Raw genomic sequence first — 19,526 nt, forward strand, 5'->3', positions numbered from 1 at the left:
AGAAAAGAAGGAAGGATTCATAGCTTCTGGTCTCAAATTAATTCTGCTATTGAAAATAAACAAACAAGTAACTGTAGCCTAACCAACGTCTGAATTATAATCTGAACACAGCTTCTACCATCCCATTAAAAAAGAAAATCAAGCGGTGGGGTTGGGAGGTACAGCTCAGTAGTAGAGCACATGCTTAGCATGCATGGGGTCCTGGGTTCAATCCCCAGTACTGCCATTTAAATAAATGAATGAATGAACAGAATTACCTTAACACACACACACACACACACACACACACACACACACACACACACACACACACACTGACACACACACACACAATGTTTAAATAAATAAAAATTTCTTAATAATCAAGAAAGCTTGGACCGGAATTTGCATTCATTTCACACTATTATTCCTGAGGAAGAAAGTCTTGATTGCTGAACATTCTGAAGTGCCCGGAGCCTACCTCTGATCCTGTGGCTACAATTACACCTTTATGCCAACATTTGCAACCCACAGACTTTTGGAAACTATGTTTTCTTATCTGCATGACTGCAATGGAACAGATGGGGCACAAAAACAAAAATGTATCTGAGCTGTTCCCATCTGACAAATCACCTTCAAGTAAACAGCCCAACTGGAGACACCACACAAACGACCAGCACAGCTGAGGCCAGCTTCCTGGGACCACAGGTTGAGTGGGCCAGTCCCCAGGGTCCTGATATGTCCTGTCAGCCGCTTCTCCCAGCGTCTACCTGGAGTCATCAAGTCTGACGATGAATGGTGTCCTCCTGCTCAGTGGAAGTACACTCTGCCTAAAACCACACGAAAAGAGATATCCAAATTCTCTTTAATTCATCTTTTAATTTTTTTAAGTAAATTCAATGGATGGACCTAGAGATCATCACACTAAGTGAAGTAAGCCAGGAAGAGAAAGAAAAATACCCAATGCTATCACTTATATGTGGAATCTTAAAAAAATGACACAAATGAAGTTATTTACAAAACAGAAAGAAACTCAGACATAGAGAACAAACGTATGGTTACGGGGGGGGCGGGAAGGTAGGGGAGGGATAAATTGAGAGTTTGAGATTTGCAGATACTGCTATATATAAAATAGATAAACAACAAGATCCTACCATACAGCCCAGGGAACTATATTCAATGTCTTGCAGTGACCTATAATGAAAAAGAATCTGACCAGTGATTTGGAGACCAGTTGTCCCCTTTGCAGTCATAAGAACTGAAACCATGTGCTCTCCAGGGAAGGCACCACTCCCCTCCCTGGCACAGAGGGAGACAAAACTGCATCCTCGTGCCAAATCCCGGCCTGGTCACTAAAGGTTCCCACACTCTCAATCAAGCGACACTGAGCGACTTCAAAATTAGGTGGAGGGAGTGCTGGGAGCTGGAAGCCCAGAGCAGACAAGGCGGGTGGAGTCTTTGCCATCCCCAGGGGTACCCCCGGGTGTGGACTAGGGTCCACAGCACCTCCTCTCCCCCACAGACCACCTTGCCTTCCGGGGCAGCCCTGAACTCAGAATGAGGGCGCAGGCGCTCTTTGCCTGGACCTCTTACCGGGACTGAGCACATCCTCACTTTGCTGTCCTGTCCTTCCAGGGTCGAGTCAGTTGTTTAGCATTAAACACCCTCTGAGCGTTGGGCGGACTAGAACAGCTCAGATGTAAAACTAAAATGTAACGCAAACCATGAAATGTGGCATTATTGCTGTGACCAAACCGTGAAATTTCTCCTTCCATTCATTATTATTAATAAACCACTGTAAAGGATTAAGCTATGTTGCAGGAAAAGCACAGTAGATTAGACTCTTTCCCACATATTTAAGATTGGGAACCTATAATTAAACTAAGCCAGGAGTATTGTGTTGTTGTTGTTGGGGGGGAGGGTAATTAGAATTATTTATGTATGTATTTAATTGTTTTAATGGAGACACTGGGGGTTGAACCCAGGGCCTCTTGCATGCTAAGCATGTGCTCTACCCCTGAGCTACACCCTCCCACCAAGCCAGGAGTATTTTTCTCTGCAGCCTCAAGCAGTTCCTTAGAGAATTCCCTACAAATGCTGCTGGTGACATCTTACTAACTTGGCTGCTGTGTTCTACTACCAGTTCCTTCTTTTCATCCTCAAATGAGTCTCCTCCACCCAGGAGGCCTCTTGGTTCCATGCTAGGCTCTATCACAGGGTCCCTCTCACACTCTCATGGCCCAAGACCTTCCCCTGTTCCAAGCCTTTCTCTCCCCACAGATGGTCCTGCCTTCTTCCCTGGGATTGAAGGAGACTGTCCTGAGCATTCCAGTTCCACCCTCCACTCACACTGTGTCTACATCTTTGATGGAAGGGCTGTCCTTTCACACTACCAAGGCTAATCTCTCCGACTCTGTCCTGATCCTACATCCCCTGCCTCCTTGGGTACCTCACCCCATCAGACAGCCACCAGCCCTCCCCTCTTCACAGTAGGAGGAATCACATAAAATGGGACACCGAAAATGCCAAGGGAAAACCACAAAAGGGAGGAGAGAAGAGAGATTCTAGGGAGGGGTGGTCAGCTGAGCTGAGTGGAACACTTCCAAAGGGTCTAGCATCATGGAGTTTATCTCCCTCTACCATTTCTGCCTCTCAAAATGGCACCCCTTCTTCAAAACCCAGATGAGATAACAGGATTGAAACAATCACTTTCTTAGAAATCACCAGGGAACACCATCTGTGTCCAGTATCTTTTCTTAATCCCCTTTCTCCTTGTTTTCTGTGAGCCTGTGACCTCAGGGACCACCTGGTCCTTTGGGGAACACTCTCTCCTCCATTGAGTTTCCATTTATATAACACACTCCTAGTCCCCAGAGTGTATTCTTCTCTGGCTTTCCCTTCCCTCCCATCCCTTAGAGATCTGTGTTTCCTGAGGGGGTGTCCCTTTTCCCCTTCTTTGTACCCTGTGCAGCCTCATTTCATCACAAAGCCTCTGCAATCACTTTGTGCCCATTTCCAAACCCCAAACCTCAGGCCAAACCCAGTCGCTCCCACAGCTCGAGCTCTGATTCTTAATTCCTTGCTCGACATTTCTGGATCAGCATCACACAGACATTTTAAAAACCCTTATTTGAAAACTGAAGTCTTCATCTTTGCTTCAAAAACTTCTCTTTCTTTTAATATTTATTTTTTTCTTTTAACTGAAGGATAGTTGATTTACAATGTTGTGTTAGTTTCTAGTGTACAGCATAGTGATTCAGTTATACATGTATGTTCTTTTTCAGGTTCTTTTCCATGATAGGTTATTATAAGATATTGAATATAGTTCCCTGTGCTGTTCAGGAGGTCCTTGTTGTTTATCTGTTTTACATATAGTAGTATTAACCCCAAACTCCTAATTTATCCCTCCCTTCTCTCTCTCTTTAGCTTATTTTTATTTCTGCTGCAACCGTCTTCCCACTTGAAATTTTCAAGCCATGTTGATTTAGTCTTCCTCTTCCTCCCAGACAGTCCTTAAATGCACTTCGGTTGAACTTCCCAGACTCATCTCTCTCCTGTCCACTTTCGGATGATCCCCTGGGTGCTGTGCTGACTCAGCCACCTGATCATTCTTAGGATGGAGCAGAACCTCGTAGGTTCTACAGAGGAGCTGGGACCCTGTTCTAAGGAACGTGGGCAACCTGGAAGCAGCCTGACCATGGGAGAGATGTGATCCAATGATCACTTTTCAAAGACACCCGGATCCAGTTCCAGCACAGCTAGTTAGCCTCCTCTCCCATTAATCCTCTCCAGACCCACCAGGCTCCAGCCCAACTGAACAGACGCTCCCAAACCTACTCTATTTCATCTCACTGTTTCCTTCCCGAGGTCACCCTCCTTATCATTTTTGCCTCTCAAAATATTACCCCTCCTTCACAGCCTAGGTATGATGCCATCTCCCCCATAAAGGGGCTTCAGCTCTCTAAGCTAATAATAATCTGTCCTTCAAGGAGAGGAGGGCATAGCTCAGTGGTAGAATGCATACTTAGCATGCATGAGGTCCTGGGTTCAGTCCCCAGTACTGCCATTAAAAATTAATAAGTAACATCAATTAAAAAAGGAAAGAAATATGCTGTATGACATCATTTATATGAGAAATCCAAAAACTAATAGCAATAATAATGACACAAATGAACTATTTATTATTTATAACGAAGATGATTGATTTCTTGAATATGTGTAAGCACATTTGATTGTCCCTTATGATTGGATTACTGCATTCTGTTGATTCTTATTTTGTGGTTGGCTTTATTCCTTTGGTAACTATGTAAGTTTAAAAAGTTAAAGCTTTATTGACACAATATTGTAAAATGACTATAACTCAATAAAAAAAAAGTTAAAAAAAAGTTAAAGTTCTAATCTGTTCTTAGAAACAATGATCAGTACATACATGTAAACTTAAAAAACATGTGCAGTGTACTGTGTATATGTATCTACATGCAATATAATGTGTATGTGCAGTCGAACTGTAATAATTCCACCTAATAAAACTGAAAAAGAAAAAAATGCAAGTTAAATAATTAAATAAACCTAATTAACCTCCCACAAAATAAATTTTTAAATAATAATCTGTTCTTTGAATTCACACAGTAGATTATCTGTGCATTCATCATAATACCTCTCTTGTCTGATTTTGTGTTTCCATGAACTGTGTGTGACATATCTCCCTTCTGATACCATGAATAGCTCAGGATGGGAACTCTGTACGTCTTGTTTTTATTCCACTACAAACCAAGACACGTACCTTGCACACAGCAGACCTTCAGGAAATGCCTGCCGAGGTCATAAACGGGCAGCTTTAATTCATGTAAATGATCGTTCTGTGTTCTGATCCAGTCCTAAATCCACGGTGTTATCATTTCTGTATCACTGATGGTATCCACTTACTTCAGTGACCTTTCTTGGGATAACATTTAGAAAAGATGGAAAACTGTGTTGTAAGGGAGTAACAAGTATGTAGGTTATTCCCTTCCTTAAACAAAGAGAAGTTCTGTTATGCGTCATGGAAAATTAAAGCATGGTAATAAAATGCGCCAACAGGACTGGTTGAATAATGATTTAGTGGAAACGTTGCATGCCTCCTGTTCGTGGGCCCTCATGTTCCTTCCCGGCACTTAAGCTGCGCGTCCTGTCTGTTTTGTTTGTAGATAACGTTGACCACAATTGGATATGGAGACAAAACGCCCCTGACCTGGCTGGGAAGATTGCTCTCGGCAGGCTTCGCTCTCCTGGGCATTTCTTTCTTTGCACTTCCTGCCGTGAGTATCTTTGCAAAACTAAAGCACTTTCGCTTCCATCTTAGAGGTTTATTAGCACGCACTTTCACAGACTGGGGTGCCCTGGAACGTAGCTCTTATCGTTTACAAATATGGTTTTTCTGCTGTGATCTTGACTTTTCTATATATAGCTAGTTGGATAATTTATCAAATACGATCTTTTCTTGGAAACACTCAGCCCGAGAGTTCTATACCAGCCAGGTCTTTAGGACCAAACAGTAATTCAGACAGCATCGCCTCTCAGTCAGCCTGCTACTAATGTGATGAAAGACGTGTAAAGACGTAAAGATACCTTCTTTTGAAATTGATGGCTCCAATTTGGGGGAGGAGGTGTGGGCTGCTGAGGAAACGGGTGATCGCAAGTGGAGTATTTACCTCTTCAGACCCATTTGAGTGGAAAACATGGCAGTTTACAGTGTTTTATGTGTATCAGATGATTTATTCTTGGTGTCATTGTCTTTGATTTTTGTTAATGGCCCACCTCTGAATCTTACCGGAATGAAGAGAACATTTATCTTCTCTTAATAATCTCTTCTGATTATTTGCTCTTTAATGGATGAAGCTTGTTTTTCTTTTTGTTTGTTTGTTTATTGAAGTACAGTCAGTTACAATGTGTCAGTTTCTGGTGTACAGCACAATGTCCTGGTTGTGCGCATATATATATATTTATATTTGTTTTCATATTCTTTTTCATTAAAGGTTATTACAAGATATTGACTATAGTTCCCTGTGCTAGACAGAAGAAATTTATTTTTCATCTACTTTATATAGAGTAAAGCTTGCCTTTCTGATTGTTTTATCCTCCTGTGTCTTCAAAGGAAGTTGGTCAAAATATTACAATTTGCCTCCATCCCCAACTCTCACTTTGTCGGAAAATAGCCAACAAACAGGAGTATTAGAACAGAGGCAGCATCACGCTTAAGGAACAGTAGCCTCGGTCTTGGTCCAGACACAAGCTGACGCAGGTCACGGCATCTGCCCAGCAGGGACCGCAGCACCACCCCCCACAGGAAGCCCATAGAGAGGGGACTTTCAGCAGCACAGCCCTGTCCATGAGTGCAGAGGACATTCCTGTCCTCCCCATGGCTGGTGTTCAAGTCCACACTCACTAGCCGGTCGTACCCCAGGCCACACAAGACCAGCAAAGGGGCTGAAGAGACCATGCCTGACCTGAGCATCAGACCTCAGCTTGAATTCTGGTTTTGTGACAGGCCACCTACGTGTGACTGTATTTGTTTACTGGAGCTGCCGTAACAAGGTAGCAGAGACTGGATGGCATGGCTTAAACAACAGAACTGTATGGTCTCATGGTTCTGGAGGCTGGAAGTCCAAAATCAAGGAGCCGGCAGGGCTGGTTCCTTCCAAGGGCTGCAAGAGAAGGATCTGTTCCAGCCTCTTCCTTTGGCGCATAGATGCCATCTTCTCCCCGTGTCTTCACATCACCTCCCTCTGCCCACATCTGGGTCCAGATGTCCTCTCACAAGGACACCAGTCCTACTGGATTAGAACCCATCCTAATGACCTCACTGGAACTTAACTACCTCTGCAAAGACCTTCTTTCCAAATAAAGTCACACTCTGACATCCTGGGGATTAGGACTCCAACTTGTGGCTTTGGAGGGACACATTTAGCCCATCACAGAAACCTGGGGGCATTTCTCTGTCACCAACATGTGGGAAGAATTATCACACCTGGAAACATTCTGTGATGACCAGTGAAGTAATGAAGTCAAGTGCTGGTCACGAAGGAAACTTCCACAAAGTGTTATTTCCATTTTCCTGTGTGAATCTGGGAATCTGTGCTTCCTGTTGAAAGACCACAAAAGGAACGAGAGACAAAAAGGCATCTCACACAGAGTCGACAGAATCATCAACCTTAGTAATCCAGAAAAGAGCAGAAACCCCCTTAATAACCAGGTTCGCTACGGGAAATATCTTTAAACAACAAGACGCAGTCGTGGGCTTTTTCCAAAATAACAGCACCAGACACCTGCTCCTGTTGTGTTTATACCTCTTCCGAGGCCACACACATAACAGACCAGGTGGTCCCTCAAGAATGACAAACAAGGAAGGGGATGACATTTAGACTGTTCAAGCCGGCAACTGTGTGTGTGTGTGTGTGTGTGTGTGTGTGCGTGCGCGCGCGCGTGCGCTCACAGGAGGGCTCCTTGAGGCTAATTCATAACCTCTTCCTAATTTAGAGAAAATTCTGATAAGCTGAGCTCTCTAGTCTCTCAAGTCTTGGAAGATTGTAAACAGCAAATCTGGAAGTAGGTGGACAGAAGAAACACTACAACAGGAAGAAACAGTGGAGGACAAAGTACAGAGAGAATCTGTAAGAAGCAAGCAGATGTAAGAGTTCCAAAGGTGTAAAGACTTGGGGCCACCCAGCGTGAAGGGCGGTGCCCCCGCCCCAGGAGCTGACTGCACCCAGCACTGCAAACACCCCGTCTCTGTAATGAACTTGGGACCATCCCGGGGAGGTTAAATCGTGTGGCTCTGTTAGGTGGAAGGTCAGAGACTAAGAAGTCATTCCTGGAAAGGTTTCCCAGTAAAGTGATTACAATTTTCACATGCAAAGTAAATTAATATATGTTGGAAATCTGAAAATCGTGTTGGCACAGAGTAGAACGTTCCCTAACAATGCCAGGAAAAGTAGACTTGACTGTGGGTCTTTCCACTGCAACCTCCCACTGGGTGCTAAGTTCTTACTTATTGAGTGAGGGACTCAGTGCTTCATGTACAGCTTCAGGTGGCTGGGGATGCCATGCGCACCCGCTGGCCAGCAGTGTTGTCTGACTGAACTTTAGAGGAACATATTGGCATGCTGAGAAAGTTGGAGGTGGACTGTGGGCCATCCCTTTCTGAGGTTCCTTCCCACCAGGAGACCCGAGGACCGAGAGAGAAGAACCTTTCCCCATCTTTCCCTCAAAACAGAAGGAGGCTTCTGCACATCACAGAGCCACGCAGACCACAAGATCCAGGCTCCACCAGGGTCCCCTCCTCTGAGGCCCACTGCATCTCTTGGCCAGGGAGAACACAGAGGCCACCCAGCCCTGACGTTGCCCCGAGGGACAGGCCTTTGTCCACAACGCGACGCACCCTTCCTTCCTGCTAAGAGCAACCTCGGTCTAGCCTGTTTGCCAAGTACGGGGTGTAAATAAGCTCTTGGAACCTGGAAGGTGACGCAGGATCAACATCTTGAATGTTCAACAAGACATGCTCTCAGGGGGAGGGTACAGCTCAGTGGCAGATAGAATGCAGGCTTAGCAGGCATGAGGTCCTGAGTTCAATCCCTGGTACCTCTATACAAAAAAAAAAAAAAAAAAAAAAGACACGTTTTCTTCCTACTCGTTATTTATGCAGGACTTAGCAGAGGACTAAAACTTAAAACCTAAAAAAAAAAAGAAAAAGAAAAAAATTTAATAAGATTAAAAAAATAAAACCTAAAAATTTAAGTTATCTGATCTTGGGAAATGAATAAAAACAAAACTCAGTTTCTGAGAATTTGTATCTATTGGTATTGACATTTGAAGGAACAGTACGTAAGTTATGTTTTTCATATACGTACTTTTATAACTTATGGGAGATATATATATGACCTAATAGACTTTATTTTAGCAGACCTGTATTTATGTGTCTGAGCTATGTACTAAGAGGGGTGGAAGAAAATTGGATTGGAGCCGGGCTGAGACGATGCGCAGACCTGTTTTAATAACTGTTGTGATGTACAGTCTGGCTCAAGAGATATGGAGCAAACATTTGCCATCTACTAGTATCTGTTTCCAAGCAATGCCAGTGTGACTTTCACCACATTTTAAATTGTTTGGCAGGCCCTCAGTTTGCGGTACGCAGGGTCTGTCTTCATTTTCCAACAGGGACTTAACCCTGAGCCTCATATTTATGTAATGAGTGTTCACAAATGGTAGCCATTGCTGTAACTTCAGAGTCTACAAAATCTAAATTATGCTGCATACGAGCAGATTATACACATACACACATGTAATGTAAATACATAATATACATAATATAAATATATGCTGTACATTCTGCTGCTTCATCATCTCTTACGTGTTTAAACTTCATGAAAAATGGCATGAAAAGGAAGATAAATAAATCTCTCCTAAATGATCTTAAGTAGCAGGAAGAAAAATTTAGGAGTTACGGATGACTGCAGTTGACTTGGATTTGGGAATGGAGGGCCATTTTTATAACCTCTAAATGGAGGGAAATGTTGTTTAAATCTACAAATAAGATTCTACAGACCAGGGTTTCACAAAGCTTAGTTTGCTCGGTCATCACCTGTGTGAGATGTGGGGGGAGGGTAGAGCTCACGGTAGAGCACGTGCTTAGCATGCAGGAGGTCCTGGGTTCAGTTCCCAGAACTGCCATTAAACATAAATTACTGTGTATATGTATTTACAGGCAATGTATTGTATATGTACAGTCAAATTGTAACAATTCTACCCAATAAAACTGAAAAAATGAAAATAAATAAATTCACTTAATTACCTCCTCCCCAAGACAAAAACCACCTGTGTGAGAGGAAAATCTCGAGACAGTCACTGAGAAAGAGAGATGGCAACAGAACCCCTGGTGTATTTTCTAATTTCATAGTGCAGGCATTCATCCTGATTAATAATGGAATAGATCACTGCTCACTAACAGCAACAGTACTACTGTATAACTGTATTATTAAACATAATTGCATTATTTATTATCTGGTCATTGTCACAGAGGTACTAGGAATTGTGAAATCTCAAGATAAGAAGGAGGGTTAAAGGTTATCCGGGGCCCGAAAATATCCTAGCCAAGTTGTCACCCACTGAGACTTAACACGTCCCAGGGACGAGAGACCCACCACCCCCTCAGGCAGCCTGTGCTGTCTTTGAGCAACTTCAAGGATATAAAGAAAAGAACAACCACCATTCCTTACCTACGGCAGATACTGACTGAGAGCTTATAAGATACCCGTTTCTAACCTAAGGTTTAGGCTCCTTGAAGTTTAATGAAAAGCTCATAATTTATAGCTAGCAAGTCACGTCCCAGACTTGAAAGCAGATGCTCCACATCCCATGCCAATAAAGTGGAGATTTACAGCCCAGCCCAGAGACTGAATCTAGCAAACTCCAGAAGCCAAGCTCACCTCGAGGCTGAGACGAAGCATCTTGATTCCACAAGCTCAGACCAGAGCAAACTGAGAAGAGGGGCAGAGCAAAGAGCCAGAAGTTTGGCAAAACAAGATGATAGGCAGAAGGAGGCAAACCAGCCAACAACAACAACAACAACAAATATAAACACGGGAGGAACATGCTGATCTTACTCAGCCCCAGATCTGAATAGATGAGCCAAAACCAAAAGGTAAGGAACACCACGAGTGTGAGATTGGAACCCAGGAGAACAGGCGTGTGCTCCTGTCCTCACTGTCCAAACAGGCAAAGTGGAAAATGTTCTATGTCTCCAAAACCGAGTGTGTGTCTCATCTGGACAATGGTCCTTCCCCACTTTTGCTTTACTTTGGTAGGTGTAGACTTAGAGCATTGTGGAGAATTAAACTGGTACAGGTTTAAACACTCCATCTCCCATCATTTCATGAATGGGAAATATAAAATTTAGTGGTGTCATCAAAGTGCTAGGAAAAACTTCCATGTCCACGTCGACAAGACATTAACATTAGCGAGTCCTGAATTTTAAATCCACCTCTGTCAGTCACTGGATACGAACATTCTCTCTAGTTTAGACAAAAAGAAATGCTGGAGAGATTTGCAGATACACACTACTATGTATAAAATAGATAAACAGCAAGGTCCTACTGTATAGCACAGGGAACTATATTCAATACCTTGTAATAGCCTTTAATCGAAAAGAACATGAAAAGGAAAACATATATACTTGTAACTGAATCACTATGCTGTACACCAGAAATTAACACAACATTGTAAGTCGATTATACTTCAATTAAAAAATTTTTTAAAGAAATGCCAGAGAGGCCAAGCCAAAAAAAATTCTTTAAAAGGGTCATTTTCATTTGTAATTAGTGCCTCCCACTATTCCAGAATAGACTGTCATGGCAACGCCTGGTTGATTTCCTAAGGAATACAATTTGTTCCATTTCTTACCGGACAAGTTGCCATTGGCCGATGATGTTACAATAAGAGGAAATAGTGTTGGTTTTCATAAGTAGTAAGTTTATGGACTGGTGGCTTACTGTTTGTCTTTTCTCAGACTTATTTTAGAGGGATTTTTTTTTTAATATTTGTATCATTTAATGGTGCTTTGGGGAAAAAAAATTTAAGTCCTATTTTTGTATTTTGTTCCAGGGCATTCTTGGCTCGGGTTTTGCATTAAAAGTACAAGAACAGCATCGCCAGAAACACTTTGAGAAAAGAAGGAACCCAGCTGCCAACCTCATTCAGGTAAACGTCAGGATGGCAGGTAGAGGGAAGTTCTGTCCTTGGAAGAGTTTGTGGGGTCAGGTTCCAATCTCTAGATGACATAGCTTAGAAGAGCTACTCTTCTATTTTGTTTTTAAAAAGTGAAGCTAGAACTTAATGTACAGTCTTGGATTTGGGCAAGTGCTCTCCCCTCCCAAACATAAAAATAATACATATGTTCAATAGATGGTCCTCGCTCGATGCGGATTAATTAACCGAGCCAGCAAGCCGGTGCCGAGGTTGGCCGAGGGGTTGCTCCTGGAACGACCACGTCAGCCCTGTGATTGACTTGGTGAAATGTAATTGATCATTAAGTGATGGAGCAGAGCGGGGCACTGTTCCCCGCATCACAGCCACAAACCCTGATGAATGCGGCTGTTCTGAAGAACAACGTATTTATTTAGAACGTCAAGGTTTAGCACTTTCGAAATCACTTTTAATGCCATCTAGAGCGATAACTTGGAATAGTTATCTTATTTTAAAAGCTGGTGGAATTATGGAATCCATCCATGTTTGAGTGTATGAAATAATGGGCATATTATTTGAAGCTAACTCATAACACATGGGTTGCTGAGCGTTTCATTTTCTTGTCAATAACTCAGGAATTGCTTTAGCACTGAAAGGAATGCTTCTCTTTTTGCCTTCTGGATCTTTGGGGAGTAGAACCATCCTAGGAGCAGGATGGTTCTGCTTATTTCAAAATCACAAAATAAGGGGGGAGGGTATAGCTCAGTGGTAGCATGCATGCTTAGGTCCTGGGTTCAGTCCCCAGTACCTCCATCAAATATAAATAAACCTAGTTACCTTCCCCCCCACAAAAAAAAAATCACTAAATATATTTTTCTCTGGATCCACACTGTGAGGTTTACATTTAATTATAGACTAGATGATTATCCAATCTAAACTTCTTCCCTGGACCCCCTGCCTGCCAAGTAGTGGAAGATTCAGAACTCCTAGACCACAGGGCTTTGGGGTGGTGACCTGAGGTGCGAGAGAGTTGTCTTCATGGGATAGTAATAAGAACATTGTTTCAATTTACATTGTAGGTTTGCATGGTGGATTGGGGGTGGGGGTGACCTCGTTTGTTGATCTACTCCTTTTCCTACTCAGTAAACCTGCCTTGGTTTGCTGAGCACACAAAGCATCAAGACCAAGAACAAGTGCATTTGTTTTAAGCCAGAGCTACTCTCTTTCCAGAGGGGCACTGGAGATGCCCAGATTGCTTTGTCACGTGGTCGGCGAGACAACTACATTAACCAGCGTGTCAGGGTTTCAGGAAAACGTTTAAAAGCCCGGCAATGCGGAGGACGTTTGGCTGTGTCAATATCTCCATGTGATTCATTTAAATTAACTTTTTCTTTCAACTGGAGTAGTCTGGGAAAAGAAAGCAGCTCTCAGTAATGTTTTGAATTCCTGCCCAAATGCCACAGCTTTTATTAATAATGCCTAAGACTTTCGAAGGGCTTCTTGGTTTGCAGAGTGTTTCTGATACATTATGTCACTTAATCCTCAGGACAAGCCTGGAAGGAGCTAGGACTCAAATCCCCAGTGTCTGAAACAGAATCCTTTATGCCTTTCAAACAGCGGCACTTACAGCCTCAGAAATACGTTACTGAAGCCTTGGGATGAGCATCTCAAGACACTTCAAGATGGGGATGGTACTGCTCAGTGGTAGAGTGTGCTTAGCATGCACAAGGTCCTGGGTTCAATCCCCAGTACCTCCGTTAAAATAAATACACCTGATTACTTCTGCCCCTCCCCCCCAAAATGAGTAAATAAAAAACAATTTTTAAAAGAAGGGGGTTATAGCTCAGTAGTAGAGTGCACGCTCAGCACATTCAAGGTCCTGGGTTCAAACCCCAGTACCTCCATTAAAATAAATAAATAAATAAGCCAAATTACCATCCCCCCATAAATAAATAAATAAGAAATTTCCACTTTACTTTAAAAAATAGAAACAATGAAAACAAAAAAGCAACAAAAATTTTTTTTTAGTAAAAATTGAAGGGGTTGCCACAGAGAAACAAAAATTAGTAAGAAGTGAGGTGGGGGAAGGGATTGCTGGTTTTCATCCTGAATCTTTTAGTTCTCTGAGTTCTTAAATTCCGTACCTTGAAAAAGACACCAATTCTACGTTAATTATACTTTTGGATGGTGAGCTGAAATTAAAATTTCCAGAAAAGGTCAAATGCGCCGTAATGGCAAGACAGCAAACAATATAAGTGAAATACTCCGTAAAAACTTAATCATCCTGAGGTTGTGCTTATAATTACAGACCAAAGTCTGAGTTTCTTTGGCTGCCTCGAGGACCAGGGTCGCTTGGTAAATGACGATTTGGCTTCCATTTTGCTTCCTGTTGACTTATCCGTGGGAGTAGATGCACTGTGCAGATTAAATCCCTCTGGGCATTCTTTTTTCTCTTGCCAACCACCGTGTGATTTTGGCTTTAAATATAGGAGCATCTTGAGCACATGGCTGTGGCCTTGAGTTTCAGCGGCGGAAGCAGTTACTGAGAGAGAGAGCGAGCTCGGACAGGACAAAGTTATTAGGGTGGAGGGGTGAGAGGGCCCCGCTCCCCACCTCCATCCTGGCTGCTAACCTGCCTCGGCCCTGGGACAGACGCCCCTTGCTCCCTCTCTGCTTCCCATTTACAAGACGTTCTTAGGAGAAGAGCAATGAAGGGCATAAGAGCTTAGCTGTTGAGGTCAATTGAGGAAGAGCAAGAAGCCCAGTCTCATTGTTAAGAAAATTTTCAATTTTCTAAGAGTGGCCTCTTTGGCTCCCCATTCTTCAGAGCGTTGGCAAGCAATGTCTTGGTCCCATCTTCTGTCATCTTGTTGTTTGGGATTCTTTTTTGTCATTGTTATCTAGCAATGCCCAGACCTGCTTTGTACTTCTTAGTTCTACCTGAGTCCTGTTTTCAAGTTACCTGAGTTCACATGTATGTGATGCCTTTTATGAAAACTGTCTAATTAAAGCAGCCATCTCAGACAACAAGGACCTACTGTATAGCACAGGGAACTCTATTCAATTTCCTGTAATAACATACCATGGAAAAGAATCTGAAAAGAAAATATATACATGTATTATATGTATAACTGAATCACTTTGCTGTACACCTGAAACTAACGTTATAAATCAACTACACTTCAGTAAAAAGGTTTTTTTCAAAAAAGCAGCCATCTCTGCTGTCAAGGCATGGGAGGGTCTCTGGCCTTCGCTACAGAAGAAGCTGCAACAGTAAACCCATGTGTTTTTAGTGACTAGTTAAATCGCTCTGTAGATTGTGTTGGTGCAATATTTGCAAGAACTAAAATCTCAAGATAATACAATGATAATTGCTTCATTCTCTATAAGATGCCAAGATGCTTTTTGTTAAGTCTTCGCAGATTTTTAGGTTAAATCAACGTGTGAGCAAGGCTCCAGGCCTTGGGAGCCCACTTTAATTATTTAAACCTTCCTTAATAATATAAAAAACCCTCAGGCCCTACCTACCATGTATTTTTCTAGTTTTTTATATCCCTCCTTGAACACTTTACTAAAGTCTAATGCGACGGAATACAGCACGTACCCTAAGAAAACTGAGCGCTGCTGTATAGCCAGCACCTGGTAAAGAAGCAGATGGTGACCTGGATGTCCGCACACTCTCTCTCAACCTCTGTCCCCCATGGGGCCCTGCTTTGCCGTCTCCCAACAGCAGAGATTAGCTTCCCTGTTTTGTACCTTTGTGTCTTGCTGCTCTCCCTCAGTGTTGTTGATGGAAGGGTCATCCATATTGTTGAGTGCAGTTAAGGTGCACCATGACTCTATCCTCTTCCGTTAGGCTGACATAGCGCAGCTCATCTCTTTACTGTGCTGTTCATCACTGAGCATTTCCAATTTTGCTTTATTAACAGTAGATTTGGGGGGGATGAATTCAAGAATAGTCAGTTTACAATGTTGTATCAATTTCTGGTGCACATTATAATAGTTCAGCCATACGTATACATACATATATTTGTTTTCATATTCTTTTTCATTATAGGTTACTACAAGATATTGAATATAGTTCCCTGTGCTATACAGTAGAAACTTGTTCATCTCTTTTATATAAAGTAGTTAGTATCTGCAAATTTCAAACTCCCAATTTATCCCTTCCCACCCTCTTCATCCCCCCACCCCCTGCTGGTAACTATACGTTTGTTTTCTATGTCTGTGAGTCTGTTTCCGTTTTGTAAATAAGTTCATTTGCCTTTTTTTTTTTTTTTTTTTTAGATTGTCAAGGAATCTCCATACTGTTTTGTTTTCTGTAGTGGCTGCACCAATTTACATTCCCACCAACAGTGTAGGAAGGTTCCCTTTTCTCCACACCTCTCGATCATTTGCATTTGTAGACTTTTTAATGATGGCTATTCTGAATGGTGTGAGGTGATACCTCATTGTAGTTTTGATTTGCATTTCTCTGATAATTAGCAACGTTGAACATCTTTTCATGTGCCTATTGGTCATTTGTACGTCTTCATTGGAGAATTGCTTGTTTAGGTCTTCTGCCTATTTTAGGATTGGGTTGTTTGGTTGTCTCTTATTAAGTTGTATGAGCTGTTTATATATCCTGGTAGTTAAGCCCTTGTCAGTCACATCGTTTGCAAATATTTTCTCCCAGTCCATAGGTTGTCTTTTCATTATATGGTTTCCTTTGCTGTGCAAGAGCTTGTAAGTTTAATTAGGTCCCATTTGTTTATTTTTGCTTTCATTTCTATTGCCTTGGGAGACTGACCTAGGAAAACATTGCTTTATGTCAGATGACGTTTTGCCCATGTTCTTTTCTAGAAGATTTATGGTGTCCTGTCTTATGTTTAAGTCTTCTAAGCCATTTTGAGTTTGTTTGTGTGTATGGTGTAAGGGAGTGTTTTATCTTCATTGATTTACATGCTGCTGTCCAGTCTTCCCAACACCACCTGCTGAAGAGACTGCCTTTTCTCCATTGTATATGCTTGCTTCCTTTGTCAGAGATTAATTGACTGTAGGTGTATGGGTTTATTTCTGAACTCTATTCTGATCTTTATCCATATGTCTATTTTTGTACAAATACCATGCTGTTTTGATTACTGTAGCTCTGTAGTATTGTCTGAAATCTGGGAGGGTTATTCCTCAGCTTCATTCTTTATCTTCAGTATTGCTTTGGCAATTCTGGGTCTTTTATAATTCCATATAAATTTTAGGACTATTTGTTCTAGTTCTGTGAAAAAATGTCATGGGTAATTTGATAGGAATCACATTAAGTCTGTAGATTTCTTTGACTAATATGGCCGTTTTAACAATATTTTCTTCTAATCCAAAAGCATGGGATATCTTCACATTTCTTTGAATCATCTTCAGTTTCCTTTATCAGTATTTTATATTTCTCAGCATATAAGTTTTTCACCTCCTTGGTCACTCTTATGCCTAAGTATTTTATTTTTTATGCATTTTAAAAGGGATTTTTTTTCCACTTTCCCTTTCTGATATTCCATTGTTAGTGGAAAGAAATGCAGCAGATTTCTGTATGTTAATCTTGTGTCCTACTACCTTGCTGAGTTTGCTTATCAGTTCTAGTAGTTTTTGGGTGGAATCTTTAGGTTTTTCTACATATTGTATCATGTTACTTGCATATAGTGACAATTTTACCTCTCCTCTTACAATTTGGATACCTTTTCTTTCTTTCTTTTTCTTTTTTTCTTTTTCTGTCTGATTGCTGTGGCTAGGACTTCCAATACTATGTTTAATAGAAGTGGTGAGAGTGGGCATCCTTGTCTTGTTCCAGACTTTAGCAGGAAAGCTTTCAGCTTTTCACCATTGAGTATTATGTTGGCTGTGGGTTTGTCATAAATGACTTTTATTATGTTGAGATATGGTTCCTCTATACCCACTTTGGAAGAGTTTATCATGAATGAGTGCTAAATTTTATCAAATGCTTCTTTGTCATCTATTGAGATGATCACATGGCTTTGTCATTTCTTTTGTTCATGTGGTATATCACATTGTTTGATTTGGGATCCTTGTGACTCTGAGATGAATCTGACTTGATTGTAGTATATGTTTTTTTTAATGTACTGTTGGACTTGGTTTGCTAATATATTGTTGAGGATTTTTGCATCAACTTTCACCAAAGATACTGACCTGTAATTTTCTTTTTTGGTGATGTCTTTGTCTGTTTTTGGTATCAGGGTGATGGTGGCTTCATAGAATGGCTTTGGGAGTATTCTCTCCTCTTCAATCTTTTGGAAGAATTTGAGAAGAATCCCATAGATTTTGTATGGTTGTGTTTTCATTTTCATTTATCTCAAAGTGTTTTTAAATTTCCTCTTTGGCCCATTGGTTTTTTAGTAGCATGTCATTTAGTCTCCATGTAATCTTTTTTTTTCCTTCATTATTCTTTTTGTGGTTAATTTCTAGTTTCATGCTGTTGTAGTCAGAAAAGATGCTTGAAATAATTCCTATATTCTTAAATTTGTTGGAGCATGTTTTATGTCCTAGTATGTCATCTATCCTAGAGAATGTTCCATGTGCACTTGAGAAGAATGTTTATTCTGGGGTCTTGGATGTAATGTCCTGAAAATATCGATTAAGTCTAACTGTTCTATTATGTCATTTAGGATCTCTGTTGCCTTATTGCTTTTCTGTCTGGAAGATCTGTCCATTGATGTTAGTGGGGTGTCAAATTCTCCAACTATTATTGTGCTCCTGTCAATTTCCCCCTTTATGTCTGTTAGTATTTGTTTTATGTATTTAGGTGCTCCTATATTGGGTGTATGTATGTTAACAAGTGTAATATTTTCTTCTTGTATTGATTGTTTTATCATTATATAGTGTCCTTCTTTATCTTTCTTTATGGCCTTTGTTTTAAAGTCTACTTTGTATGATATTATTATTGCTACCCCAGCTTTCTTGTCATTTCCATTTGCATGAAATATCTTTTTCCATCCCCTAACTTTCAGTCCATGTGTGTCCTTCACTCTAAAGTGAGTTTCTTGTAGGTGGCATTTTTTAGGCTCTTGTTTTATTATCCAATCTGCCACTCTGTCTTTTTATTGGAGCATTGAGTCCATTGACATTTAAGTCCATTGATACTATGAATTATAATAAAAACTTTTCTCCAGGAGAGTGGACTAAACACTTGGTCATCAGAGATGTTTGCAGACATATTACCAAAATTTGTATGGAAAGTAAGTTCAGGCAGTCTCTCAAATGAACAGTTCAGAGAGAAGCTTTTCTAACAACAGCCATCAAGCAGCCAACAAAGGACAGTGGAGGAATTCTAAGACCCAGAGCCAGGCAATCTGAGTCAATGCCTCAACTCTGCCAATCTTGCGTAAAACTCTTAATTTATCTGAGCCTTTATTTTCTCATCTACAAAATAAAGGTCTCAGTCCACACTCTGATTGTGAAGATTACATGAAAATACTTTGTATTTTCCCTGTCAGGTATAATTATATGAAGCAGACAGAGCATATGTTTTACATCAAAGAGCTATAAACATACCCTTAGATCATGACATTAAATTCATACACACTTTCCAATTATATACCTAGAGAACACACTTTCCCCACTTTGTTTTAGCCCTGCCTTTTGTTATCACTGTCTTCATTTTTAGCATTAGATGTATTGCATAGTTCAACTTAAGAGAATTTCGCTTCATCATTAACATGCCCTCGGGGTCATTAGTTTACTAGCTAGTTTACTAGTTAACTTACTAGTTGCATTATGGATTTGCAGGAGTCTTTGGCCTCTATCTTATCAAGTAGTGATTAAAGATGTGCAGTTGGCTCCTGGGAAGCATG

At 41.2% G+C, this 19,526-nt stretch overlaps 1 protein-coding gene across 3 annotated transcripts in view; it reads left to right on the forward strand.

Moving 5' to 3' along the window:
• KCNQ5 (potassium voltage-gated channel subfamily Q member 5) overlaps nucleotides 1–19,526 on the forward strand; it is a 451,726-nt gene that overhangs the window by 369,644 nt on the left and 62,556 nt on the right. For all 3 annotated transcript variants that reach the window (XM_074368770.1, XM_074368771.1, XM_074368772.1), the window contains exons 6-7: nucleotides 5,166–5,276; nucleotides 11,614–11,709. In XM_074368770.1, coding sequence (XP_074224871.1) covers nucleotides 5,166–5,276; nucleotides 11,614–11,709 — 207 coding nt within the window. The remainder of the gene's footprint in view (nucleotides 1–5,165; nucleotides 5,277–11,613; nucleotides 11,710–19,526) is intronic.

This window comes from Camelus bactrianus, chromosome 8 (genome assembly GCF_048773025.1).
Source record: "Camelus bactrianus isolate YW-2024 breed Bactrian camel chromosome 8, ASM4877302v1, whole genome shotgun sequence".
NCBI lineage: Eukaryota > Metazoa > Chordata > Mammalia > Artiodactyla > Camelidae > Camelus > Camelus bactrianus.